Genomic DNA, 24,175 nt, shown 5'->3' on the forward strand with positions numbered 1-24,175 from the left:
CAACTTGCCACATCAGGGGTCTGTGGCAATGGCTGTGTGCACGCATGTGCACACCTGGTCCATCCTGTGCACACATGGCTAAAGCGGCAGGGCAGGAATGGCTCGGGGGTTGCCAGTGCCAGGGGCTCCCCCTGTCCTAGCAGGATCTCCAGGGAGGCGCAGGGAGTGGGGTGGGACGGGCCCTCACCTGCCCACAGCTCCTCCAAGTCCTCCTACTGCTGGGCGCCCACCTGCACGTCCACCCACCAGTCCTGCTCACTCATCTGGTCACGGTTCTTCATCACCCTCAGTCACGCTTCACCCACCCCCATCCACCATCACCCACCCATAATACCTCCACCTGCCACCCACCTGCCCACCCCATCTCTTCCCTCTCCACCTCCCCACCCACCTATCCACTCCCCTAGACACCCTGCACCAACCGATGTGCCTATTCACTCACCACCACCCATCACCCATTTTCCTGCATTCCACCCCAAAGTGGGTGCAATGAGACACTCAGGAGAGAAGCCCACAGTTTGCCTGGGAAGGAGGGGATCTGCAGGCTGGGAGAGGGGGCAGTGCCCTCTAATTTTAGGGAGCGGCTTCCTGAAAGAGATGATGGTCAGCAGGGAGAACCTGGTGACAAGGGAGCTGGGTGCTAAGCGGTGGTGGCAGGCGAGGTGGCGCCTCTCCAGCCAGGTAAAGGCCAGCGGCCAGCGGGAAGGCCGCGCATTGTGAGGGTGCGTGCGTGTGCGGGTGCTGCGGGGTGCGGCAGCCTCTCCCTCCTCCAACGGAGCTGCGGGCCCTACGGGAGCCTCTAGCCCAGGCCTCCTCTCCTACCTCCTGCAGCTCCAGTGCCCTGCGCCAGGCCTCTGAGCCCACTGCGGCTCCGGTTACCCACCTCCAGCTGGGCCACGAGCTTGCACCAGCAGCTTCCAGCAGTTACTCAGCTCTGACACCCGATCAGCTCTGAGCGCGCCGCCGCCCCAAGGGGCTGGGATGTACTGAGGGAGGAGACAGGCTGGCGGACGGGGCTCTTCTCCATCATCCCTGGACTGATCGGTTTCTGGAAGGAGCTGCTCTGCCCTTCCTCCCACCTGTCACCTGCAGCCTCTGCTGCCAGGAAGCCCTTTCCACCCTCGCGTCACCCTCCTTCTATCGGACAGCGCTGGGTCTCCAGACCTTTGCTGCAACAGCCCTCCTCCAGGCTGCCCTTCAGGTGTCCCAGGCTGGACACCCTCGTGGCCCTGTGCCCTCTGCGCACCCATTACATCTAATCGCAGGTGTCACCATTGCCTGGCCACGTTGTGCCCATAGCCAGCCCGCGGGTAAGGTGGGCGACGTCCTCCTTCTCTGGCACTCCCTAGCTCCAGCAGGGACGGCAGGGGCCTCAAGCCACCGCCCCGAAGCCATGGGCAGTTTCTCTAGGCGCAGCGACGGCCTGCCCTGCTGGAGCAGCTCATCCGCCTGGATGGCCTTCAGACCACTCAGTGGCTTCGAGACCCTCCCTTGCACTGGGGTCCTGGGTCCCCTTTCCATGGCACTGTCCTCATGAAGTTCCCTAGTGTGCTCCCTCACTTTGGGGGTGACTGGAGAACTCATGTGGGGGGCTCCCCGCCGGGGCCACCGCGCATTCCCACCCCCGGGGCCCGCGCAAGCCAACCAGCGGCTCTTTTCCAGCACTAAATCTGGCGCCTGCTGCGTCACTGGCGGCGCCTGCGTCTGCGGGGCGCGGCCAGCCGCGCGGCTCCTCCCTCCTCCCGGCTCCATTTCCGGCGGAAGCAACCTCAACAAGGGAAACTTTATTGTTCCGTCCGGGCGGCGACGATGTCGGTGAATTACGCGGCCGGGCTATCGCCGTATGCGGATAAGGGCAAGTGCGGCCTCCCCGAGGTGAGCGCCGCGGGGTTCCCGAAGGCCGTCGCCGCGGGCGTGGCGGGGTCGGGCGGTTGCGGGGCATTGTGGGAATCTCAGGAGGCACGCCGGCTAGACAATGGGAGGGACTTCCCAGGGAGGAGGGGGCGGGGCCGAGAGAGGGACCGGGTCGGGGAAGGTCCGCCCGGTTGATGGGAGAGGAGCGGGGTGTGATTCCAGCGAAAGCAACGGCAGGGCCCCGGTGGGAGGCGGGCGTAACCCACCAAGCCGGACCGGGACTCCGTGCCAGGCTGGGGCGTGGCCCCTGATCCCGGGGACTGGGAAGGGTTCTGAGCGGGAGGGGTCGAGATGGCCGGTGGCCGAGACCCCTGCGCCCCCGGAGGGCAAGTGCGGGGAAGCTGCCCTGCGCACGGGCCTGGGCTCCGAGCTGGGCCCCCGGTCCCTCTCCTGCACCCGGGCGCCGGCCGCGGCCGTCCAGCTCGCCCGCGGCTGCAGCAGGAGCCCCGCGGGGACTCCAGGGAGCCCGCCCTTGGGCCCGCTGCCCCCAGGTGGCTCACGGGCAGCACCACGGGCAGCACCGCGCGCCCTGTGACCAGGTGTTACCTGGGGCCGGGGAGCAGGGAGCAGGACGGAGCTGAGGACCAGCCACCTCTCACCGCCCCTCCCCCGGGCGGGCGGGCGGGCGGGACAGGCCTGACCCTGCCACTCGGGGACTCCGGGGACTCACTTGACTGCCTGTCGCTGCGCAGATCTTCGACCCCCCGGAGGAGCTGGAGCGCAAGGTGCGGCAGCTGGCGCTGCTGGTGTCGCGGGCCTCCCACGTGGTGTTCCACACGGGCGCGGGCATCAGCACGGGCGCCGGCATCCCTGACTTCAGGTGTGTGTCCCCCGGCCGAGGGACCCGGGGTCAGGGGGTCCCTGGAACCACAGCCCGCTGTGCTGTCCCCCCCCCCCCCCCCGGGTCAGAACCTGGCCCTGAACTCGCCTGGCTGCAAGGGGTGCTGGGAAGTGTGGCCGCCGTCCACGGCACCTGCGGGGCAGCCAGCTGGTCACACGGGGTCCTGTGGCCACAGGGACGTCAGGTCTGCTCTCACTGCCAGGAGCGCGGGGCCAGGCAGGCTTTGCCCTTGGGAGCCTCCATCTCCTGGTCCTCTGGGCAGGTGGGCCAGGTGCTGTCCAGACTGCCCGAGTCCAGCAGCTGCCCCAGTCGGGGGTCTTGTTGCTGGAAGGGGGCGGGTTCAACCTTGGCCAGACCGTGGCCATTCCCAAGAGCCTCCTGGGCCCCAGGCCCAGACCCTCCCAGAGGGACCCGCGTCCCAGGGCTGCTGAGGTCCTGAGGCCTGAGCCCTGCCCGCCCGGCTCCCCTATCACAGTCACCGGTCACAGGTCACGGTCACAGGGTGCCCTCCTGGGCTCAGGCCCAGCCCTGAGCCACTGCCCTGCTCCCCTGCTGTGGCCCCCAGACCCCCGCCTTCCTCCCTCGGGCAGCTGCCAGCCTGTGTTTCCCCTCTGTCTGAGTGGAGAGGCCGCCTTCCTCCCCCACAGTCCCCAGTGAGGCCAGCTCTGGGTCCCTCCCTGTGACCTGCAGGGCTGGAGGGCCAGAGTCCAGCTGTGTCTCCCCCATAACTCCTTGAGGGCAGGGCAGGGGTCTGCTATGACCCCAGCATCACCAGTGTAGCCAGGGTCAGCTTGACCGGCCTGCGCTCCGTGCTCTGGACCTGTCTTCCTGTCCCTGCCTGCTCTGTCTGTCCCTGTCCTTCCCTCTGGCTCTCTCCCGTCTGCTCTGCTCTGCCTTCCTCTGATTCTTTGTCTCATTGGCTCCAATTCTGTCTCCTTTGCTGCCTTCGCCTGTTTCCTCCAAACCCTCCCCCCTGCACCTCCAGGGGCCCCCGCGGCGTCTGGACCATGGAGGAGCGCGGCCTGACCCCCCAGTTCGACACCACCTTTGAGAGCGCGCGGCCCACGAAGACGCACATGGCGCTGGTGCAGCTGGAGCGGGTGGGCCTCCTCCGCTTCCTGGTCAGTCAGAACGTGGACGGGCTGCACGTGCGCTCCGGCTTCCCCAGGTGACTGGCTCTGCCTGCCCCCGGCCTGGGGCACCACACCCTGGGTCCCCCGCTCCTGGGGCTCATCACAGCTCTGCTCGCCCCCCGACCCGGGGCTTCCAGGTCTTTCTCCACCCCCTGGGAGAAGCTGCCCCTCAGATCAGCCAGGCTGGTGGAGGTGGAGCGTCCCCAGGGTGGCTCCCCTCAGGCGAGACTCCCCTCAGGTGTGACTCCCTCAGGTGTGACTCCCCTCAGGTGTGACCCCCCTCAGGTGTGACCCCCCCTCAGGTATTGCTCCCTCAGGTGTGACTCCCCTCAGGGGTGACCCCCCTCAGGTGTGACCCCCCCTCAGGTATTGCTCCCCTCAGGTGTGACTCCCCTCAGGGGTGACCCCCCTCAGGTGTGACTCCCCTAAGGTGTGACTCCCTCAGGCATGATCCCCCTCATGTGTGACTCCCCTCAGGTGTGACTCCCTCAGGTGTGACCCCCCTCAGGCGTGATCCCCCTCAGGTGTGATCCCCCTCAGGTGTGACTCCTTCAGGTGTGCTCCCCCTCAGGCATTGCTCCCCTCAGGTGTGACCCTCCTCAGGTGTGACTCCCTCAGGTATGACACCCCTCAGGAATTGCTCACCTCAGTCGTGACTCCCCTCAGGTGAGACTCCCCTCAGGTGTGAACCCCCTCAGGCATTGCTCCCATCAGTCCTGACTCCCCTTGGGTGAGACTCCTCTCAGGTGCGAACCCCCCAGGTGTGATCCCCCTCAGGTGTAACTCCCCTCAGGTGTGACCCCCCCTCAGGCATTGCTCCCCTCAGTCGTGACTCCCCTCAGGCAAAACTCCCCTCAGGTGTGACTCCCTCAGGTGTGACTCCCCTCAGGTGTGACCCCCCTCAGGCATTGCTCCCCTCAATCGTGACTCTTAGGTGAGACTCCTCTCAGGTGTGAACCCCATCAAGTGTGACTCCCTCAGGTGTGACTCCCCTCAGGTGTGACCCCCCTCAGGCATTGCTCCCCTCAATCGTGACTCTTAGGTGAGACTCCTCTCAGGTGTGAACCCCATCAAGTGTGACTCCCTCAGGTGTGACTCCCCTCAGGTGTGACCCCCCCCAGGCATTGCTCCCCTCAGTCGTGACTCTCCTCAGGTGAGACTCCTCTCAGGTGTGAACCCCCTCAGGTGTTGCTCCCCTAGGTGTGACTCCCTCAGGTGTTGCTCCCCTCAGGTGTGACTCCTTCAGGTGTAACCCACTCAGGAGTGACTCCCCTCAGGTGTGACTCCCCTCAGGTGTGACCTCCTCAGGTGTGACTCCCATCAGGTGTGACCCCCCTCAGGCATTGCTCCCCTCAGTCGTGACTCCCCTCAGGTGAGACTCCTCTCAGGTGTGAACCCCCTCAGGTGTTGCTCCCCTCAGGTGTGACTCCCTCAGGTATTGCTCCCCTCAGGTGTGACTCCTTCAGGTGTAACACCTCAGGAGTGATTCTCCTCAGGTGTGACCTCCTCAGGTGTGACTCCCCTCAGGTGTGACTCCCCTCAGGTGTGACCCCCTCAGGTGTGACTCCCCTCAGGTGTGACTCCCCTCAGGTATGACTCCCCTCGGGTGTGCCGGGTGTCAGGGCGGGTCCTGAGCTTGCCGCTTGCTGGGTTTCAAGATGCCCTCCTTTCTGGTGCTGGTGGAGCCCAGGTCCTGGTGCTGCCCCTGAGCCCTGCTGCAGCCCAGACTTGGTCCACACCCGAGTGCCCTCCTTGCCCCAGGACCCCGTGGTTGTGGGTGGACGGAGCCCGAGCTGCTGCAGGTCAGGCCTGGTTGCCACACCTGAGCACGCGGGATGGGCCTTTGACAGGGTACAGAGACAGCCAGGTGGCCTCTTGGGCACACAGTTGCACCCAGGCTCCCAGCGCCAGCCCTCACACGCAGGAACAAGCTGGCCCCAGCTCGGGTGTTTACTTATTGAGCTCCTACTGCGTGCCACGCTCTTCTAGTGCGGGACATGGAATGGACCAGACAGATGGCAGTTGTTCCCTGTGTCCAGGGTCTGTGCTTCGGTGGGGCAGAAGTGGGGTCCCTGGACCTGTGTCAGGAGGTCCCCATCCTGGAGTACACACAGTGGGCGCTGGGAAGCTGTGGCTGTGAAGGGGCCGTCAGCAGGGCTCCCCTGTGGAGGTGGCACTGCAGCGGGGACGCCGGGAGGTGGCAGGGGAGCCACAGGGAAGCACCTGCCACGCCTCTTGTTGGGAACCCTTGACATCCAAAGACTTGGATGTCACTGTCTCATTCCACAGAGAGGGACTGAGGCACAGAGAGGGTAAGAGGCTGGCCCAGGGTTGCTCAGCAGATTTGTTCTCACTCCCTGCCCCAAAGCCTGTGCTCCGGGGCCACGCATGCCACATTTCTTTCATCGCCAGCTGGAATTCCAACCCTGTCCTTCCAACCAGGTGGCCCAGCAGCCTCCTACACTTTGGAAGGGGGCAGGCATGTTACGTCGAGAATGGCTGCCCATCTGCAGAGGTGGGGTCAGCCGTGAGGAGAGTGAGAGAGGCACAGAGAGGTTGGGCCACTGTGCAGGGATGCACAGCGCATGGGTGGGGGGCCGGAAGGTGGGGGGAGTGGCTTGGTCTTGTGGATGCGGGGCCTAGGCACCCAGGGAGCCCCCCAGCAGGCCTCTTCCTTCCTCTCGCACAGGGACAAGCTGGCTGAGCTGCACGGGAACATGTTTGTAGAAGAGTGTGTCAAGTGCAGGACGTGAGTGGCAGGGCTGGGGGGGGACAGGCTGGCTGTGGGTGTCATCGGTGGGGGGGACAGGCTGGCTGTGCGTGTCAGCAGGTGGGGGGGGACAGGCTGGCTGTGCCTGTCACAGGGGGACAGGGTGGCTGTGTGTGTCATTGGTGGGGGGGACAGGCTGGCTGTGTGTGTCATTGGGGGGGACAGGCTGGCTGTGCGTGTCATTGGGGGGGACAGGCTGGCTGTGCGTGTCATTGGGGGGGACAGGCTGGCTGTGCGTGTCATTGGGGGGGACAGGCTGGCTGTGTGTGTCATTGGGGGGACAGGCTGGCTGTGCGTGTCTTTGGTGGGGGGACAGGCTGGCTGTGCCTGTCACAGGGGGACAGGGTGGCTGTGTGTGTCATTGGTGGGGGGGACAGGCTGGCTGTGCCTGTCATGGGGGGACAGGCTGGCTGTGCCTGTCATGGGGGGACAGGCTGGCTGTGGGTGTCATTGGTGGGGGGACAGGCTGGCTGTGGGTGTCAGGGGGGGACAGGCTGGCTGTGGGTGTCATTGGTGGGGGGACAGGCTGGCTGTGCGTGTCATTGGGGGGGACAGGCTGGCTGTGGGTGTCGGGGGGGACAGGCTGGCTGTGTGTGTCATTGGGGGGGACAGGCTGGCTGTGCATGACAGCAGGTGGGGGAAGGCTGCTCTGGCTGGTGGGAGGGCTGGTGACAGTGACCCAGCTGCCGGGGCCCTGGGAGTCCAGTCTGATGCTCCCGGAGACCCAGGGGCGTGGGAGGCCTGGGCGCGGCCCTCCGGGGAGGCCTGGTGGCCTACTTCCTGGGGCTGCTGTCACTGGAGGCTGCTGGGCCACTTTCCCTGCTCCGGGGCTCCTCCCGTGGCCCCGCCGCAGCCTGCGTGGTCAAGGTCACATGGCTGTCTCCTGTGTGTCTTCTCCCTTCTTGGAGGACCAGCCGTCCCCTCCTCTGGTAGGACCTTGTCTCAACTGACCACACCCACAGTGACCCCGCTTTCAGACAGGGTCACCCTCTGGGTCACTGGGCTTAAGCTTCAGCGTGTCCTTTTGGGTGACACAGTCCAGCCCACCACAGGGAGTGACCCCCACTCTGGCCGCTGACCTTCCAGGTTGCTGGCTGCAGACCTCCATCCAGTGCCCTGACTCGGGGTGCCCGGGCCCCAGGCCGCAGCGTCCCTTCCCGAGTTGCAGAGCCTTGGTCTCTGGCGTGGCTCTGCGCGGGGAAGGACCCAGGGCCTGGCTTCTCGTGCCAGGCGAGCGCTGGCCACTGGGCCTCTCCTGGTCCCCTCCCGCCTGCGGATGCCTCCTGCTCGGGTCCTGGTTCAGGGACCCCCTTCCCCGAGAGCTTCTCGGAGAAAGCCCAGCGCTGCCGGGGGCTTCAGGGCGGCCCGCGAGACCCCTGTCCTGCCTCCTTCCTCCTGGCGCAGGCAGTATGTCCGGGACACCGTGGTGGGCACCATGGGCCTCAAGGCCACCGGCCGGCTCTGCAGCATGGCCAAGGCAAGAGGGCTGCGGGCCTGCAGGTGAGTGGCCCTCCCCACCCCCCAGCCCCGGGGCCACGGGGCCCGCTGACCCTCCACTGCCCACAGGGGGGAGCTGAGAGACACCATCCTGGACTGGGAAGATGCCCTGCCCGACCGGGACCTGGCTCGAGCCGACGAGGCCAGCAGGTGGGACCGCTGTGCCCGGGGTGAGGGTGGGGACGGGGCGGGCAGGGACTCGGGCAGCTGGACTCCTGGGCGGCAGGGGGCTGGGCGGGGCTGGACTGAGCCTGTGCTCCTGACCCCAGGACCGCCGACCTGTCCATCACCCTGGGCACCTCCCTGCAAATCCGGCCCAGTGGGAACCTGCCACTGGCCACCAAGCGCCGGGGAGGCCGGCTGGTCATCGTGAACCTCCAGCCCACCAAGCACGTAGGTGCCGAGCCCACCCCTGCCCAGGGCCCCTGGGCCTCTGCCCCGCCTGACCCTGCTCGCCCTGCAGGACCGCCATGCTGACCTGCGCATCCACGGCTACGTGGACCAGGTCATGACCCGGCTCATGAAGCTCCTGGGGCTGGAGATCCCCGCCTGGGACGGGCCCCGCGTGCTGGACCGGGCCCTGCCACCCCTGCCGCGCCCTCCGGCTCCCAAGCTGGAGCCCAAGGAGGAGCCCCCCAGCGACCCCGGGCAGGAGCCCAGCGTGGAGCCCCGGGCCCAGCACAATGGCTGCAAGCCCCCCAGCCCCAAGAGGGAGCCGCCAGACAGCCCTGCCCCCCGCCGGCCTCCCAAGAGGGTGAAGGCCGAGGCGGCACCCAGCTGACCAGGCGCTGGGCCGGGCTCTCACGGAAACCATGGACTCCTCTTTCTTACGGTCTCACTGTTACTTGTCCCTGTCCCCGGGGACCTCAGGGAGCTGAGAGCAGGACTCCAGGCCCAGGGCGGTGGGCCTCCACTGTCTGGTTGGCTCTTGGGCCTCTGGGGAGCCCAGGAAGAGCCCGGCCCGCAGTGCCACCCAGGCCTGCTGCCCGCCACGGCCAGCCTCCGACTCAGGACTTCCGGGAGCGGGTGGCAGACGCCCTCCTCCCCAGTTTCCAGCCTAAGGGGGAGCGCCCTGGGCCCTGGGCTCCTCTGGGGACTCCGCACACTCCCTCCCCGTCAGCTCTTGATCTGCCTCCCAAGGCCACCTTCAGGGACCCCCACGGGGAGCCGGACCCCCCCCTCCCCCCGCTGAGGGCAGGGCTGCGGGGAGAGGGTCCCGGGCCTCCCCAAGTCTTCAACGCAATAAAGACAGACTCCTCGCAGCTGGGCGCCTTGCAGTCCCTTGGTCAGCACCCTGGGGACAGGGGAGGGCTTCACCCCCTCCCCACCCGCCATCCTGGGGCTGGGGGGCGCTCTGCAGCCCCGGGCCCTGGTTACGCCCTTTATTGGATTGATTGCCCCCTGCCCCCAGTGGGGTGTCCCTGGAGGAGAGAGGCCCCGCCTGGTGGGTCCTGGCCCCTGCGCAGCCCGCGGGGGTGGGGTGGGTGGGGTTGTCCCCGCTCCCCGCCTGTGACCTCGACCTGGTTTTCTCATCTTAAAATGAGCCCCGTGTGGTGCGTAGCGCAGCCCCTCGGCAGAGAGGTCCCGGTCCCCAGGTCCCACTTCTGGGCTCCAGGGACCCCGCCCGGCCCTTGCCCTTCTCCAAGGTGCTGAAGCTGCCGGGCGGGGGGCCGCACTCCACCCCCCAGGTCCCCTGAGCGCCCCCAGCCGAGTTCTGTCAAAATACTTTATTAACGGTCACGCAGTCTTAGAAAAGGGTGGTGGCGGGTTGCGGCCACTCAGAAGTCCAGGGTCCCTGAGGCTGGACAGCTTCCTCCGCCCAGTGAGCAGGGAGGCCGAGGGGCACCCAGGCGCAGGTCGCAGCCAGCGGCCAGCCCTGGGCCTGGGGCGCTGCGGCCACACCCAGGCCAGCTCCCGTCTGTCCCTGCAGTGAGCTCTGGGTCTGAGCGTGTCCACCAGGGCCTGCCGTCCACTTGGGCACCCCCAGGTGGCCTGGGCAGGGACTCGGGGGCACACTGGGGATCTCACAGCTCCTCCCCCGCCGCCTCCAGCCCCGCGCGTCCTGTGCTGAGCACCGGCTCAGGTGCCACCCAGTCCAGCAGGGTGGCCGGGCCCAGCTCCTCGGTCGAGTTGCCCAGAACCAGGGTCGAGTTGTCCAGCTCCTTTGCTGACCCGCCCAGAGCCAGCATGTCCAGGAAGCCCCAGTCCGTCCAAAGGCCGCCCGGGGGCCCTTTGTGGGGCACAGCAGCGTCCGGCCAGGGGCCTGGGGCCTTGGAGGCCAGATCGTCGTCCGGGGCCACCCGGGACGAGGCATCGTTGTTCAGCGTCCTGGAGAAGACTGAGCAGAGTTCGGGGACTCAGGAGGGACGCCGCAGGGGGCAGAGTCCTGTGGCCCTCTCCCCGGCCTCGGGACGCTGGGGCACAGGTCTCCCAGGGTCCAGGTGCACCAGGAAGAGGTGGGGGGCAGGCACTCACCTCGCACGGGAGCGAAGTCCCCTGGGCTTTCGGCCTTGTTGGCGAAAGGGCTGATGGAGGGGAGGACGATGAGGGCGAAGGACAGCAGCAGGACCTGCCGGAGAGGGGGCGGTCACCTGCGTCCCCTCCACAGGGAGGGAGGCCAGGCCGGGACCCCCGCGCTGTGCTGGCCATCACTTCCTGCAGACCCCTCCCCGGGGACCTGCCTGCCCCGCCCGCGGGCAGGGGAGAGGACTCACCGCGGTGCAGGTGCCCGTGTGCACAGACTTGGTGGTGGATTGGACCACCATGGCCTGCAGCCTCTTGAGCTGCTCCAGCAGGGACCTCGGAGGGACAGGGGCCGCTGAGCCTGCGGGGCCTGGCCCTGCTCCTGCCCATTCCCCAGGCCCCAGCCTCACCCAAGTCTGGGTTCCACCCTCCCTCAGGGTCCCACTGCTCCCGCCCGCCTCCATCATGGCTCACGAGAAGGCCACCCCGCCCTGCTGTGGCCCCCGCGGCTCTCCTGCCCCTGTCCTGCGTTCAGGCTCAGACCCGGCCAGGGGGTGCTTGGCCACTACGAAGCCAAAGCCCAAGTCCTCTCTGTGGCCCAGGGGGCCCTTCCCAGCCTGCCTCGCCTCCTTCCCCCACCTCCTCTGCCCCAGGGCCTTTGCACAGATGGCCCCCACCGAGCTGGGGCTCATTCCCTGCCCCGTGGCACCCTCCCCACTTCCTGCGCCCCCACAACCCCAGACGTGGACTCACAGGTTCTGCTTCTCCAGCTGCAGGACTTTCCTCTGCAGCTCCTGGTTCTGGGCAGTGCAGGCCGACATCCTGAAGGAACAGTGAATGACCTGGTGACTTGCAGAATTTGCCTGTCGCCAACTGTCCCCACTGATGTTTCCCTGGGAGGCCCCAAGCCAGAGAGCAAAGGCCTCCTGCCTCAGTCCCCTGGTAGCTGGGGACCACAGCACACGCCTGGGCACCTGTGCAGGGCCAGGACGGGAGCCCAGGTCTGTCGGTTTCCGGGTCCCCGTGGGGTGGGCTTCCACCACGGCCGAGCCCCAGGGCTGGGTGCCAGACTCAGTCAGAGTTGGAGACCCCAGCTGAAGCCCTGGCCCTCCGCGACCTGCAGCCCCTCCAGGCTGGGCGGCAGGCAGGTGCTGAGCACGAGGGCCCACCTTCCACCCCAGCACCACGGGGGGAAGCAGGGAAGAGGGCAGAGGCAAGCCCCCATCTTGGCCTGGGTGCGGCTGGCACCCATGTTCCCCGTTAGCATCAGTGGCCTTAAGTCAGAACACTCGGGTGCAGACTTGAAGTGTCCCACTGGGCTGAGAATGAGCATGAGGTGGGCCGCGGCCGTCTCCACCCCAGGGCAGGGGTCCACCCAGCACTGGGAATGGGGAGCGGGAACACGGGCTCCTAAGGGAAAGTCCTCCTCTTGAGGCCAGAGACTCTTGGACCATCGGCTTGTTTTCCCCACAGGTAGCAGATGGGTCGTGTGCTGTTCTGCAGGGTAGTGCATAAGGATCCACAGTCCCTTTGCAGAAAGTAGGCCCAACATAGCAACTGGAAAGGAATGAATTCCCCCAGTGAAAAGTGCTCCTTTAAACCAGGCCTGGTGATGCGCACCTGTCGTCCTGGCCACTCAGGAGGCTGGGCAAGAGGTTCCCAAGTTTGAGGCCAGCCTGGGCAACTCAGTGTGACCCTGTCTCAAAGTTTTAAAGAGCTGGGGGTGCACGTCAGGGGAGGAATGCTTGCCCAGCATGTGTGAGACCCTTGGTCCACACACCCCCTCAAAGTGGGATGCAGCTAATGCAGTGCTGAGAGGGAAATGCATAGCCCTGATCCAACCCCAGAGCTGAGCAGGCACATTTAAACAATAGTCAGAGAACAACAGAATAAGTCCCTCAAAAACTAGAGGCTATGGCCAGGCACGGTGGTGCATGCCTGTAGTCCCAGTGACTCAGAGTCTGAGGGAGGAGGATTGCAAATTCAAGGCGAGCATCAGCAATTTAGGCTCTAAGCAACTTAGTGAGACCCTGTCTCAAAACAAAAAAAACCAAAAGGGCTGGGGAGGGCCTGGGGTTGTGGCTCAGCGGTAGCACGAGGCCCTGGGTTTGATCCTCAGCACCGTATAAAAACAACTAAGTGAAATAAAGGTGTTGTGTCCAACTGTAACTAAAAAATAAAATATTTTTTAAAAAGCTCTGGGGATGTGACTCAGTGGTAAATCACCTGCCCCTGGGTTACTCCCCAGTGCCAAATTTCATATATATATATGTATAATTAGTTGGGAAGAAAAGACAGAAATTTATTATTTGATGGGAACCATGGTTAGGAATTATTTCCATAACACTCATTTGATAAGAAGAATAAAACAGACAAAATTCTGGGAAGATTGATCAAAAAGTAAAAGAAGGCACAAGTAGACAACATGAAGAATTCAGAGGACATGATGACAGACCCGGACGTCAGAGCCTGAAACAGCAGAGAGTAGGGACAGTTCCGTGTGCCACGAGGACTTCCCAGGACCCAGGACGTGGAAACCGACTCGAGGAAACGGAAAACCCAAACAGACCCGCAGCATCCAACAAGGCCACTGTGGGCCTGGAAAGGGGGCCGCCTTTGCTGTTTGTATCAAAGGACGAAGAGCTTGGCCCCTGCGGACCCTCAGCGCCTTCCGAGGGGCGAGGGGCCAGCCCGGGCCTCCCTGGGGACAGCGCGGTCCCCCTCTGCCTCCCGCGGCCAGTGCTCTCAGAAGCAGCACCATTCTCCAGCGCCGGCGGAGAGGAGCTTCATGTCCTCAGGGCACAGGGACCCCAGGACCCTGGCCCAAGCCATCTCCGGGGATCCTTGAGTCCTCGTAGGGAACACTCTTTCTCGAGGGGAAACGACGCTGATTTTGTCAGGGCCTAGCACTTGTGACCCTCGGCACCTGGTGTCCCTCTCTCTGAGCCTCAGTTTCCCCGAGTGCGAGGTCCAACCCCGCCCCGCGTTACCGAGTTTCAAGACCATCGATGTACTCCTTCTTCTTCTTCCTGCTTTCTTGAGCTGATTGTTTGTTGCGGATTTTCCGGCGGATTTTCTTCAAGACTCTCTCCTCGTACTGCAGAGGGAAAGGGGAGAGGCTGAGCCGTCTGGGCGGTCTCCTCTGCTCTCCGGACTCTTTCAGACCCCCGGGGCGGGCTCTGGTGGGTGGAGGCCAGCCTGCCGCCCTCATTCTTGCAGTGGGCCGGGAGGCTCCGTCCTCCGCAGGACGCCCCAACCCCAAGAATCCAGCAAGTGACGCCCCGACCGCGCAGCCTGGTGTCCCCCGGGGAAACCGCACCTGTCTCGGAGCCCGCCCCAGTTAAGGGAAATGGGGACTCGGAGTGGGACCATCCGCAGGGCCTGACCAGGCAGGCGCTCAGCCTTCGTGGCTGCCCGCGGGATCTGGGAACAGGGCCGCGGAGTGACGCTCTTTGGGGAAATGTCCCCGTCAGAAAGCGCCAGCTCCCGGGGAGAGGCTGGTGAAATCAGGGGGTTCCACCAAAGCCTGTGTGCAGGGCGGCTGGCCTGCAGGGCACCCGGGTGTAAGCTCTGACCTCGGAGAGGCCATGACAAGCCACGATGGGACGGGGGACAAAGGAGGGCTTTTAGCCCCCAGCCAGCCTGCTGGTCACCACTGGGGACAGCATCACCTGCCGTGAGTGGGTTTTCAGGGTGGAATTCGGCTGGCGACCCACCGTCCTGACCCTCTAGTGCTGTGGTCTACTGTGGGACTCGGAAAGAGGGGAGCGGGTGTCCCTCCCACCTTGGTGAGGGGCAGCTGGGTGGGCAGGGTGATGCCCTCCTTGGCCAGCAGCTTCTTCTCCTCCTCCGTCAGCACCAGCTCCTGACAGTGCCCGTTGCCAGGTCGCAGAGAGGCTGCCAGGTGCTGCTGCTGCTGCGGGAAAAAAAACAGGAATTGCACTGGAGGTGGGAGGCGGGCGGCCTCTGGAGCAGCCAGGGGACACCTGCAGAGGAAGAGGACGGGGTCCTCCAGCCCCACACCAGTGACCATGTGACGGGTGCCCAGGAACAACATGAAGGGCAGACGGCACCGCGTGTGGCATGTGCTTAAACCTGGAGGAGGGGCAGGGGAGGGGAGGGGGGGAGCCTGCGGGGAGCGGAGCGCGGCACCCAGGGGAGGGGTGGCCACCTCCCTTCACGCCACACCGTCCGTCCTGAGAGCCCAGGCTGTGTGGGTGCACTTGCCTACCCTGTTCCCCAAAAATGACTCAGTTTAGCCAGGCGCAGTGGCGCACGCCTGTCATCCCAGCGGCTCAGGAGGCTGAGGCAGGAGGCTGGCCTCAACCCGCCCCGTGTGGAATGGGAGACTCAGGATGGAGGACGGAGGACCTCAGTCCTGGAAGGTACTCCGCCCGCCCGGCCCTGCCCACAGCATCTTGGCTGAGAGGCCTGGGTTTCGGGGCCTCCTGGGAGGTGAGCTGGCAGCTCTTCCCCCTCCGAGGGGCCGCGGAAGAGTCCCTCCCAGCAGTCTGGACTTTGTCCCTTCTGCCTGACACTTGGCTGGGGACACTGCCTGCTGTCCCCCTTCCCCTTCCTGCTGCTTCCTCCCCATGAATCACTGCTCCCGGGACAGTCCTGGTCCAGGCTGGGTCCAAACTCCACGGCTAGCACCCTGGCCACCGTGAGCCCGGCCAGGCTCCCAGCCTGCGTCTACTTTCATCTGAAAAAACAGGAACAAGGTCCCCAGGACCCCAAGACTGTGGACACAGAAAAAGTACATGAAAAATGACGCATTTATAAAAGCCAGTCACCAAGTGAGGTGACAGATTCCTGTTGTCCTAGCTACTCAGGAGGCTGAGGCAGGAGGATTCCAAGTTGGAGGCCGGCCCGAATAACTTAACAAGACCCTGTCTCAAAATAAGACAGACCGGGCTGGGGAGCGCTCGGGGTGGAGCGCCTGCCTAGCATGCCCCAGCCCCAGGGTCCACTGCCAGCACGAGGGCGGGGACGATCCTTCCCAAACCAGTCCTTCTCCCTGCTGACCCTTCGGGGACTGCTGCAACACCACCACCTCCAGGAGGACCCCCTGGGCCTGCAGGGACACCCCGTGAGCTCCCTGCAGTGCGTCGCCTCACCCTGACCAGGAGACCTGGACTCAAGCACACAGGTGGCCAGTGCTCACTGAGTGTCTCCAGTCGCCGGAGGCACCCTGGCCCTCCCGGGAGACAGTCAGGATGACCTTTGGCAGCAGACAAAAGGGATTTCAAACCTGACTCTGCCACTTGGTTTCTGTGTGACTTTAGGTTCACAGCTTAACCTCTCTGAGCCTTGACCTTCTCATCTGTAAAATGGGGGGGTCTGTCTTACAGGGGTGAGAAGCCCTGGGCAGGACAGATGGCCCCCACCAGTGTGCAGTGAGCACAACGGGACCAAGGCCAGCGCCAGGACAGCCTGTGGCGCTGGGTGGCTTGGAGTGAGCTAGGGACTTCTGTGCCCATTTCCTTAAATGGGGGATTTGGATAATAAAAGCCCGTCTTCGGGGCCCCTGCGGATTGAAGGACGATGATTCATGGCGTTTGGAAGGTGCCTGGCCCCGGGCGGGCGCGTGGCAGCAGACTCCAGCCTCTTGCTCTCCCCGTTCTGCATGTGCACACAGTGGCCCAGCCCTGCCATCCTGGGCTGGACGCCCGGGGCTGGGTGTGGGGTCCCCTCCCGCCTTCCCCACTGTCCCAGGCATGGGATGGAAGCTCACCAGGTCCCCGCTGCCCGACAGGAGGAGGTCTTTCACGGTGAGGTTGAAGCGGGAGGGCGTGTCCGCCTGCTCCTCGGCATAGAGGCCCCCTGTGCTCCACACGTCTGATGGGGCAGGAGGGGACAGGGACAGGGAGGGCCTCAGAGGGACACCTCAGCAGCGCCCAGCCCTACCGGCCTCCCCGGTCTCCGTGAGCAGCCTCAACAGGCTCGGGCACTTGGCAGAGCTTGGGACCCCGGGCCTGGCTGGGGGACAGCGGTCTCCCCTCTGTGGGACGGACCCCCCCCCAGCACACCTGGGTGTACCAAGGCACAAAGAAGACACAGGACATTGTCGGGGACCCGCTGCCACTCAGGGCACAGTGGCTCTCACTGTCCAGGATGGGTCCAGGGGCAGCCGGCAGAACCTTGTCTCCCCGCAGGACAGGGGTGAGGCTGGCCCCTGCACGCCACCGTCCCTCCTGGTGCCGCGTACAGTAGGCAGCTGCCCCAACCAGCCCCTGGCTCTGATCCCAGGGTGGAGCTGGTGGCCTCGGGTGACTTCACCTCTCAGACCCATAAGAGCAAGACCAAGGACAGAGGGAAGCCCAGCGGACACCTGTCTCCAGGGGGTCCTCTGCCTGGCCCCCAGGGCATCAGTGTCCCTGGAGTGAACCATTGTTGATCTGCTGGGGACCATCTGATAAGGCCTTCTGCAGCCAGGATGTCCCCAGCTCCCTGAGGCAGGCCCAGGACCTGGACTGCCCGGAGCCATCTTCACGTGTGGCCCCAGCAGCACCCCTCTGGGGCCCAGGAGCAGGGAAGGCAGCGGGCGGGCCCCTGCCACTCACCCAGGTCTATGGCCACGGAGGCCTCCAGCACTTGGGGGCCCGAGGGCCTGGCGGGGCAGGGGGGCCCAGGGAGGTAGGAGGGGCAGGGCCCCGAGCCGGGCTCATTGGGGTGGCAGCTGGCCGGGGTGGTGGCCAGTCCGCTGCGTGGAGGGGTGTCCTGAGGGTCAGAGGGGAGGTCTTCCGAGATGCCGCTGTCACTGTCCGCGGGGGACCAGATCGGGGAGCTGGGATCCGAGTCTCCAGGGCCCAGGATGGCGCTCAGGAAGTCATCGGAGTCGGAGCCCGGCAGCACCTGCCCGAGGAAGAGGGAGGGGCGGGAGTTGGGGTCCGCGCTGAGCCAGGGGGTGGGGGGGGACGCTCCTGAACCGGGGTGACCGGAAACACCCAGGGAGGGAGGCCCAGGCCCTAGGCGTGAGTGTGGCCTTAGTTCCAAATTGCTGAGCGACCCTGGATGGGTTCCTGCCCTCTCTGAGCCTCGCCCCGCACCTGTGCGCAGGCGGCTGCTGTGTCACGGGCTTGGTGGGAGCGGAGCTGGGGGCTGGGCGGGGGCTGCGGGGCGCTGCTGACCTGGCCCGCGAGGCCCCAGCGCTCGGCCAGCTCCACGTGTCTCAGGACGCCGTCCTGCCGGTCAAACAGGAGGTCCAGGAGCTCCAGGCTGTCCATGGGGCCCACGGCACAGGCGGGGGAAGCCATCTGGGGCGGAGGGACGGCGTGAGGTTGCCAGCCCCTGGGGCACCCCCCCAGCTCAGCCCCGGGCTGGGCCCCTGAACCTGACGGCGGCCGCGGGGACCCCAGGTGACAGCCACTGGCGGGGCCCGGGCGCCTGTCGGAAGGACCCGCCCCGCGAGGCCCTGAGGCCGCAGGGACCCGGGAAAGGCGGGTCCAGCAGCGGGCGGCGCGGCCTGGGTCTCCCCATCCGCCCTGCAGCCCGGGCAGCGGCGGGCCGCGGTACTGGACGGCCGGGAAGCGTCTGCAGAGTGGCCGCCGCAGCGGTGGGGCCCGCAGCCACCACTCACCTTGCCAGCCCGAGGCCCACCCACCCGGTGGCTCCTGGCTGTGCCCTGTCACCACCCCCAAGAGATGCTGAAATAGGTCCCGCGGCGCTCGCCCAGCCCCCGGCGTTGATTGGCGGCCAGGACAGACGGACAGGGTCCAGGGCCAGTGGGGCGCGGGCTGCGGGCGGGACGCGGACCGTTATCTCGTTGTGTGCTTTCCAGCCCGCAGTGGGCAAAGGCCGAAGTCCTGGGTGTCTGGGCCGCGCCGTGACCTTTTTCCTACTTTGAGGGACTCTTTTCTTCAGTCACCGGACGTTGGGACCGGATAGCTCACGGTCCCTGGGAGAGTCCTGTCCCCAGGTCGGAACAAAGCCGGTTCCTTTCCTGGGAGCGCCCTTCCCTCATCTGAGCTGCCAACCTCCTGCCCAGCCTCGAAGTCCAGCTGGGACGGCCGGCTCCTTGCCCCCCACTGTCAAATCCCTGCGGTGAAGTCCTTCTAGAATCATCTGTGGTTCATTAGTCAACATTGATCGAGCTAAACTTCCTGCCTCAGGGCCTTTGCTCGGCCCGCTGCCTGAACTCCCCTCCTGTGCCCTCCTCCCTGTTCTGTGGTCATCTGTCGGCATAGCTGCCCGTGTTCATTGTTTATGAATCAGCTCAGTCCACTGACAGTCATCTTTGCCCCCAGTAGAGAGGAGTCCTGTCCCCGCCTCTTTATCGTGTTGGCACTTTTACTAGACTCCAACTAGTTTAAATTGTATTTGTTTTTTTGTCTTCCCTTGTCCCTCTTCCCTAGGATGTTGGCTCCTTAGGGACCAGGGTAGAATTTCTTGCTCAGTGCTGAGTCCCCAGTGTCTCAGAAAGGACCTAGCACATAGTAGGTGCTCAGTCGGTTGTTACTTGTTAAGCACCTACTGTGTGCCAGCCACTGCTTTAGGCTCTAGCAGTAAAGAAGAAGCTAGATGTGGACGCAGACGAGTACCAGGTGAAGGAGGGCAGACATGCGGCCAGGGCCACTGCAGGGCCGGAAAACCCCCCAGAGGAGAGCCCTGGAGCCTGAGGCAGAGCCAGGCTGAAGGAACAGCTCGAGCAAAGGCCCTGGGGCGGGATGAGGCTGGTGCTTGGAGTGAGGAGGAGGGAGTCAGGGAGGGGACAGGCAGGTCTTGCAGGGGCCACGGCTGCGGGAAGGAGTTTGGTTTGGAGCGAACACAGCAGGGAGCTGTTGGAAACAGGTGAATGGATGACAAAATCCGGCTTCTGGGCGCAGGGCACGAGGCTGGGTGCCAGGTGGACAGCAGTGTCCTTGCTCACGAGACCTCACACCTGCTTTGCTCCCTGATGGGCCAGTGGTCATTCCCTCCTGGGAGGAGGGTGAGGTGCTTCTCCCCGACAATAACTTGTATTATACAAGTCGCCCCCAGGGAACCCTGGTGCTGCCTGGGGACACCGTGGTGTGGCTCCTGGGGTGTCCAGGCCCGGGTGGAGGCCAGGAGTGCTGCTCAGCGCCCTGCAGTGCCAAGGACGCCCACCAGAGAAGGACCCGCAGGGTGCGCGGTGCCGGGGCCTGTGACAGCCCGCCCCCCGGCTGCCTGCGGTGGCCTCGACCTGGCCTCAGGTCTCCTGTCTCTCCCCTCCGCGGCGGCTCTTGAGGGGTGGTTGGTTTGCCCTGGGGAGTTCCCGTGGCCATGTTCGCCCAGCGCTTGGGTGAGGGCACCTGCAGTGGGGGAGAAGCAGGTGACAGGTGGCTTCTGGACTCCGCCGCCTCTGTCACCCGTTTATGACTCCAGGGAACACAGTGCCCTTGGGTGAGTCGCTTCCTCCTCCCTCCGGTGGGAACCCACGGGGAGGAAGGCCAGGCCTTGGCCACCCGACCTTCATGGGGACAGACGTCACCTCTCCCTCCCCGAGGACAACCGTCGTTCACGATTTTAAAAACAGCTGTTGACTCTCTGCTGGCCTCAGGGAAGGGACTCACCAGCACCCGAGCTGGCGGCAGTGGCCACACGGTCATTCCGGCGACTCTGGAGGCTGAGGCAGGAGGATGGGAATTCAGCGCCGGCCTCAGCGACTCAGTGAGACCCTGTCTTAGGATACCCAGGGCTGGGGAGTGGCTCAGGGTGCGGCAGCCCCGTCCAGCAGCCCCACGGGGGCAGAGCGCCGCACCAGGAGGCTCCCGGAGCGCGCGGTCAGTGGGCCTCGGGCAGCAGGGGCTGGGGAGGAAGTGTGCGTCCCCTGCATCCAAAAGACACCCTCCGTGCTTTGAAGCGAGGCCAGTGGACAGAAGGTCCCCAACCAGAAGCTCCCTGGAGAGCTCGCTGGCCGGCAGGGCACAGGGGCCAGGGCCCAGGAGCCAGCCGGCCGGCAGGCTGTGCAGCGGGCTGTGTGGGGCGGCCCAGGCCCAGGCCCTCCCCCATGTCTTTGGGGGAGGTTGGGGGAGGTTGGGTCTCTGTCTCTCAGCTTCTGTTTCGGGCGGGCTTCCCTCCTGCCCTGGCCGCCTGGGCCCCGCCGTCCTCCCGCCCCTGCCTCCCGGGGCCACAGGTGCCACCGCAGACCTCTGCTGCAGGGGACTTCGCCTTCATCTTGCCGTCGAATCAACCAAAATGCTCCACGAGTGACAGCCGAGGTGTGGTCAGTGCGCAGGAGGCGGCATCAGCCAGAAAAATGAGTGACATCCCGTCAGTCAAGCAACACAGGGGACCTGGAGGACATTACGTTAAGTGACAGAATCCAGGGACAGAAAGACCAACAGGACACGTTCCTGCTCGTTTGTGTCGCTGAAAAGTGGTGACCAAGAACAGAGAAGAGCAGGGGTCACCAGGGGGAGGACAGGGGTGGCAGGGAGCAGACGCCTCAGCAGGACTCTGTCTCAGAAAACAGAAAGGACGAGGCGCAGCTCAGCGCTGGACGCGGGTTCAATGCCCAGCCCCGGAGACAGACTGCGCCCGCACGGCCACCGGCTCCGGGGAGTGTCTTTATTCGGTGGCAGGCAGCCACCCAAGGGACCGCTGCAGTGTCTGCCCTGCTCCAGGCACAGGGACCTGGGTGAGGGTCACGGACACTCGTTGAAATTTCATTCAGCTCCACGTCTGTGCTCTTTCCGCGCCTCAGCCCCCCCTCCCTATCGGACCCTGCCCTCATTTGCGTTTATAAATAAAGCTTTATTGGCACCCGGCCCCGCCCTCGCTGTGCACGTCTGTAGCTGCTTTCCAGCTGTATCTGCCACGTGGTTTGCAAAACCCAAGAATTAACTCTGGGCTGGGGCGGGGCTCCGTGGTGGCCTTGCGCAGCAGGCTCCGGGCCCTGGTCCAGCCCTGAGCTGCAAAAACCAGAAGAGCAGCACACCGGGTTCTCAGCCTTCCTGGGCAGGTCTTGCTGGCGTCGGCCTTAAGACAGTGGACCCACACTTTCTGGCTTTTTTTTTCCTTTGGGGGGTACCAGGGATGGGACTCAGGGGCACTTGGCCACTGAGCCCCATCCCCAGCCCTATTCTATATTTATTTAGAGACAGGGCCTCACTGAGTTGCTTAGGGCCTCGATTTTGCTGAGGCTGGCTTTAAAATCATGAGCCTCCTGCCTCAGCCTCCCAGGCCCCTGGGATAACTGGCTTGTGCCACGTGCCCAGCCCTTTTACATATTTTATTAGAGACAGGGTCTCGCTGAGTTGCTTAGGGCCTCACTAAGTTGCTGAGGCTGGCTTTGAACTCGTGATCCCCCTGCCTCAGCCTCCTGAGTGGCGGGGATTACTTGCCCCGGTGCCTTGCTTGGAGCCACCCTTTCAGAACAGGATCACAGGCCACAGGTGACTCTTGAATAGCTGGAGGAGGGACATGGAACTGTGAACTGGATTTTCAATGTTATTTCATTTTGATTAATTCAAACTAAAAGTTGAGCCAGGTGCCGTGGCCACGCCTCTGTCCCAGCGGCTGCAGAGGCTGAGGCAGGAGGCTCGGGAGTTCAAAGCCAGCCTCAGCAATTTGGCGAGGCCTTGAGTTCACGGCTGCCACTATTGTGACTACGTCTGCGGGACGGTCTCGTGACGCCCGGTCAATGCCACCTGTCATTTTTCCGTTTCCTCAGCCCTTTGGCCCTGGTGCAAATCTGGTCATGCAATGACGGTGCACCCGTGCGCATGGGGACAGAGGGGCCGGGAAGGGTGTGACTCTCGGTGGCCACTGCCTGCCTCAAGCCAGGAGGGGAGGCCACACCCAGGGGCCCCCTCCAGATGACCCATGCCCCTCCTCTCTCCTGCGTGTTCTCCCCCCAAGGGGCTCACACGCTTCCCTTTTGTGACGTTCTGGGGGACAAAGGAGGGAGTCCACGCAGCAGAGGCTCCTGCCTTCTCCCTCCTCCTCTCAGGGACCGCTGCCGGCGATGAGCAACTCCCTCGTGACGTGGGTGTGGCGGGGCGGGCAGGGAGGCCACAGGGACTCTGATCCCCTCTTGGGCAATGCTGGCTGGGCCTCTTCCCCAGGCCGCCCGCTCCTCCTACACCAGGGCTGTTCCAGGAAGTCTGGCCTCTGTTCTGGGGGTGGCCTCCAGATGACACGAGGGAGGATGAGGGAGGACCCGCCCTGCCCTCCCTAAGAAAGGAGGACACTCATCCATTCACTCCCACAGCCACTGGGTTTATTGAGCACCTGCTGCATGCCAGGCGTTGGGGACACAACAGACATCACAATTGGCAAAGCATTCCCCGCCCCACCCCCTGGAACCCATGCTCCAGGTGGGGAAGGTGCTGACAGTGGCATCACCCAGGAGGGGGCAGGTCCACCCCGGGGCCATGCGAGGGACAGCCAAGCAGCTGGGCGCACTGGAACCCTGTCATCCCAGCAGCTGGGGTGGCCGAGGCAAGAGGACCGCAAGTTGGAGGCCAGCATGCTTCCTGGGAGTCAGCCACCGCTGTCAGCCAGCCCCACTTCCCGGGCCTGTCCCCCCCTCCGTGTCTAGCCACCGCCTCATCCAGGAGATTGCTTTATGGCTGGTGGGTCCAAGGGGCACAGCGAGCCCCCTCACCAGGGAAAGGAGGTCTGGGCAGCCCCTCCTCTGGTCCCCTGGGGGTGGGGCAGCTGCATCCCCAGGTCCCCAGGCAGGAGGTGCCCGGCTCCAGGGCAGGAGCCCCACCGCGGGAGCCGCCCCAGCAGCGGAAAAGCATCTCCCACAGTTCAGCAGGCGGAAGTTCAAGTCCAGGTGTCCAGGGGACTGAGGCCTCTGGCCTTGGCTTGTCCAGAGCTTTCCCTGCGTGTCCTGCAGGCCGGCATTTCCTTCTCCTGTAAGGACACCGTCTGATGCACAGGGCCCGCGGAAGGGGCCTCACTTGAACTTGGTCAGCTCGGATAAGGTCACCTTCCGAGGTCCTGGATGAACTTCAGGGGAATGCAGTCAGCAGGGTGCGGCTCAGGCCCAGAAAGGAGGAGGGAGGGAGGGAGGAGCGCCAGGCCGGGGGTCTCCAAGGCCACCCCCAGCGCAGCTTGCCTGTCCACCCCAGCAGGTGGCCCAAGAGGGCTGCAAGGTGGGTGGGCAGTGGAGGGACCCCGAGCAAATCCCCGGAGGCGGAGGAAAGAGGGAGAGTCACACAGTCGCTTTGAAACAATCATCCCTGGCCTCAGGGGTCAGTCAAGAGGGTGCTTCTGTCCCCAGCGGCTGGGCCGATGTCCTTGCAGAAGTGATTCTGTTCCAGGCTGCAGTGACCTCTGTGCAAAGTTCTGGTTCTTGTGGGGACTTTGGTGACAGTTCTCATCAAGCGATGGTGATGAAGGCCTCCCGGCTTTCTCTGTTCAGTTAATCTGCTTCACGCCAGGCCTGGTGGAGGCCGGCACTGTCTTCCCGCAGCTCTCACAGTCTGTGCTGAGCCTTTGCCCCGAGAAGCCGGGTTCTGTGCCCGCAGTCCCAGGAACGTCCGTACCGACCCCGTGGCTTCGTACTTGTCTATTTCTTCGATCTTTTTGCAGCTGGGCTGGAACCCAGCCCTCACCATGCTAGGCGAGGCTCACCTCGGAGCC

The 24,175-nt window shown here is 64.8% G+C and overlaps 2 protein-coding genes and 1 long non-coding RNA gene across 7 annotated transcripts; 1 reads left to right on the forward strand and 2 right to left on the reverse strand.

Moving 5' to 3' along the window:
* The first annotated feature begins 1,760 nt into the window (after window positions 1–1,760).
* On the forward strand, window positions 1,761–9,417 carry Sirt6 (sirtuin 6). 5 transcript variants are annotated; one of them, XM_071603872.1, is made up of 9 exons: window positions 1,761–1,875; window positions 2,607–2,734; window positions 3,741–3,923; window positions 6,257–6,403; window positions 6,578–6,637; window positions 8,063–8,158; window positions 8,225–8,305; window positions 8,425–8,548; window positions 8,619–9,417. In XM_071603872.1, exons 1-9 carry the CDS (start codon window positions 1,810–1,812, stop codon window positions 8,934–8,936), a joined length of 1,203 nt encoding a protein of 400 aa, XP_071459973.1. In that variant the 5' UTR covers window positions 1,761–1,809; the 3' UTR covers window positions 8,937–9,417. The 5 variants fall into 5 exon arrangements, with proteins under 5 accessions (XP_071459973.1, XP_071459974.1, XP_027808302.1 ...); XM_071603886.1 differs by lacking the exon at window positions 1,761–1,875 and adding an exon at window positions 2,019–2,035; XM_071603873.1 differs by lacking the exon at window positions 8,063–8,158.
* A 674-nt stretch (window positions 9,418–10,091) lies between these two features.
* Window positions 10,092–17,844, reverse strand: Creb3l3 (cAMP responsive element binding protein 3 like 3). The gene is made up of 9 exons (XM_071605595.1): window positions 17,668–17,844; window positions 17,182–17,473; window positions 16,353–16,456; window positions 14,403–14,534; window positions 13,609–13,715; window positions 11,372–11,440; window positions 10,870–10,954; window positions 10,631–10,724; window positions 10,092–10,493 (listed from the first exon to the last, which is right to left on the reverse strand). The coding sequence occupies exons 1-9, from the start codon at window positions 17,842–17,844 to the stop codon at window positions 10,180–10,182; spliced, it is 1,374 nt and encodes a 457-aa protein (XP_071461696.1). The 3' UTR covers window positions 10,092–10,179.
* A 1,980-nt stretch (window positions 17,845–19,824) lies between these two features.
* Window positions 19,825–20,815, reverse strand: LOC114105867 (uncharacterized). The gene is made up of 3 exons (XR_003585108.2): window positions 20,729–20,815; window positions 20,152–20,204; window positions 19,825–19,890 (listed from the first exon to the last, which is right to left on the reverse strand). It is a non-coding gene; the product is annotated as an uncharacterized lncRNA (long non-coding RNA).
* Window positions 20,816–24,175: the final 3,360 nt, after the last annotated feature.

The sequence above is a fragment of the Marmota flaviventris genome, chromosome 1, assembly GCF_047511675.1.
Source record: "Marmota flaviventris isolate mMarFla1 chromosome 1, mMarFla1.hap1, whole genome shotgun sequence".
Lineage (NCBI taxonomy): Eukaryota > Metazoa > Chordata > Mammalia > Rodentia > Sciuridae > Marmota > Marmota flaviventris.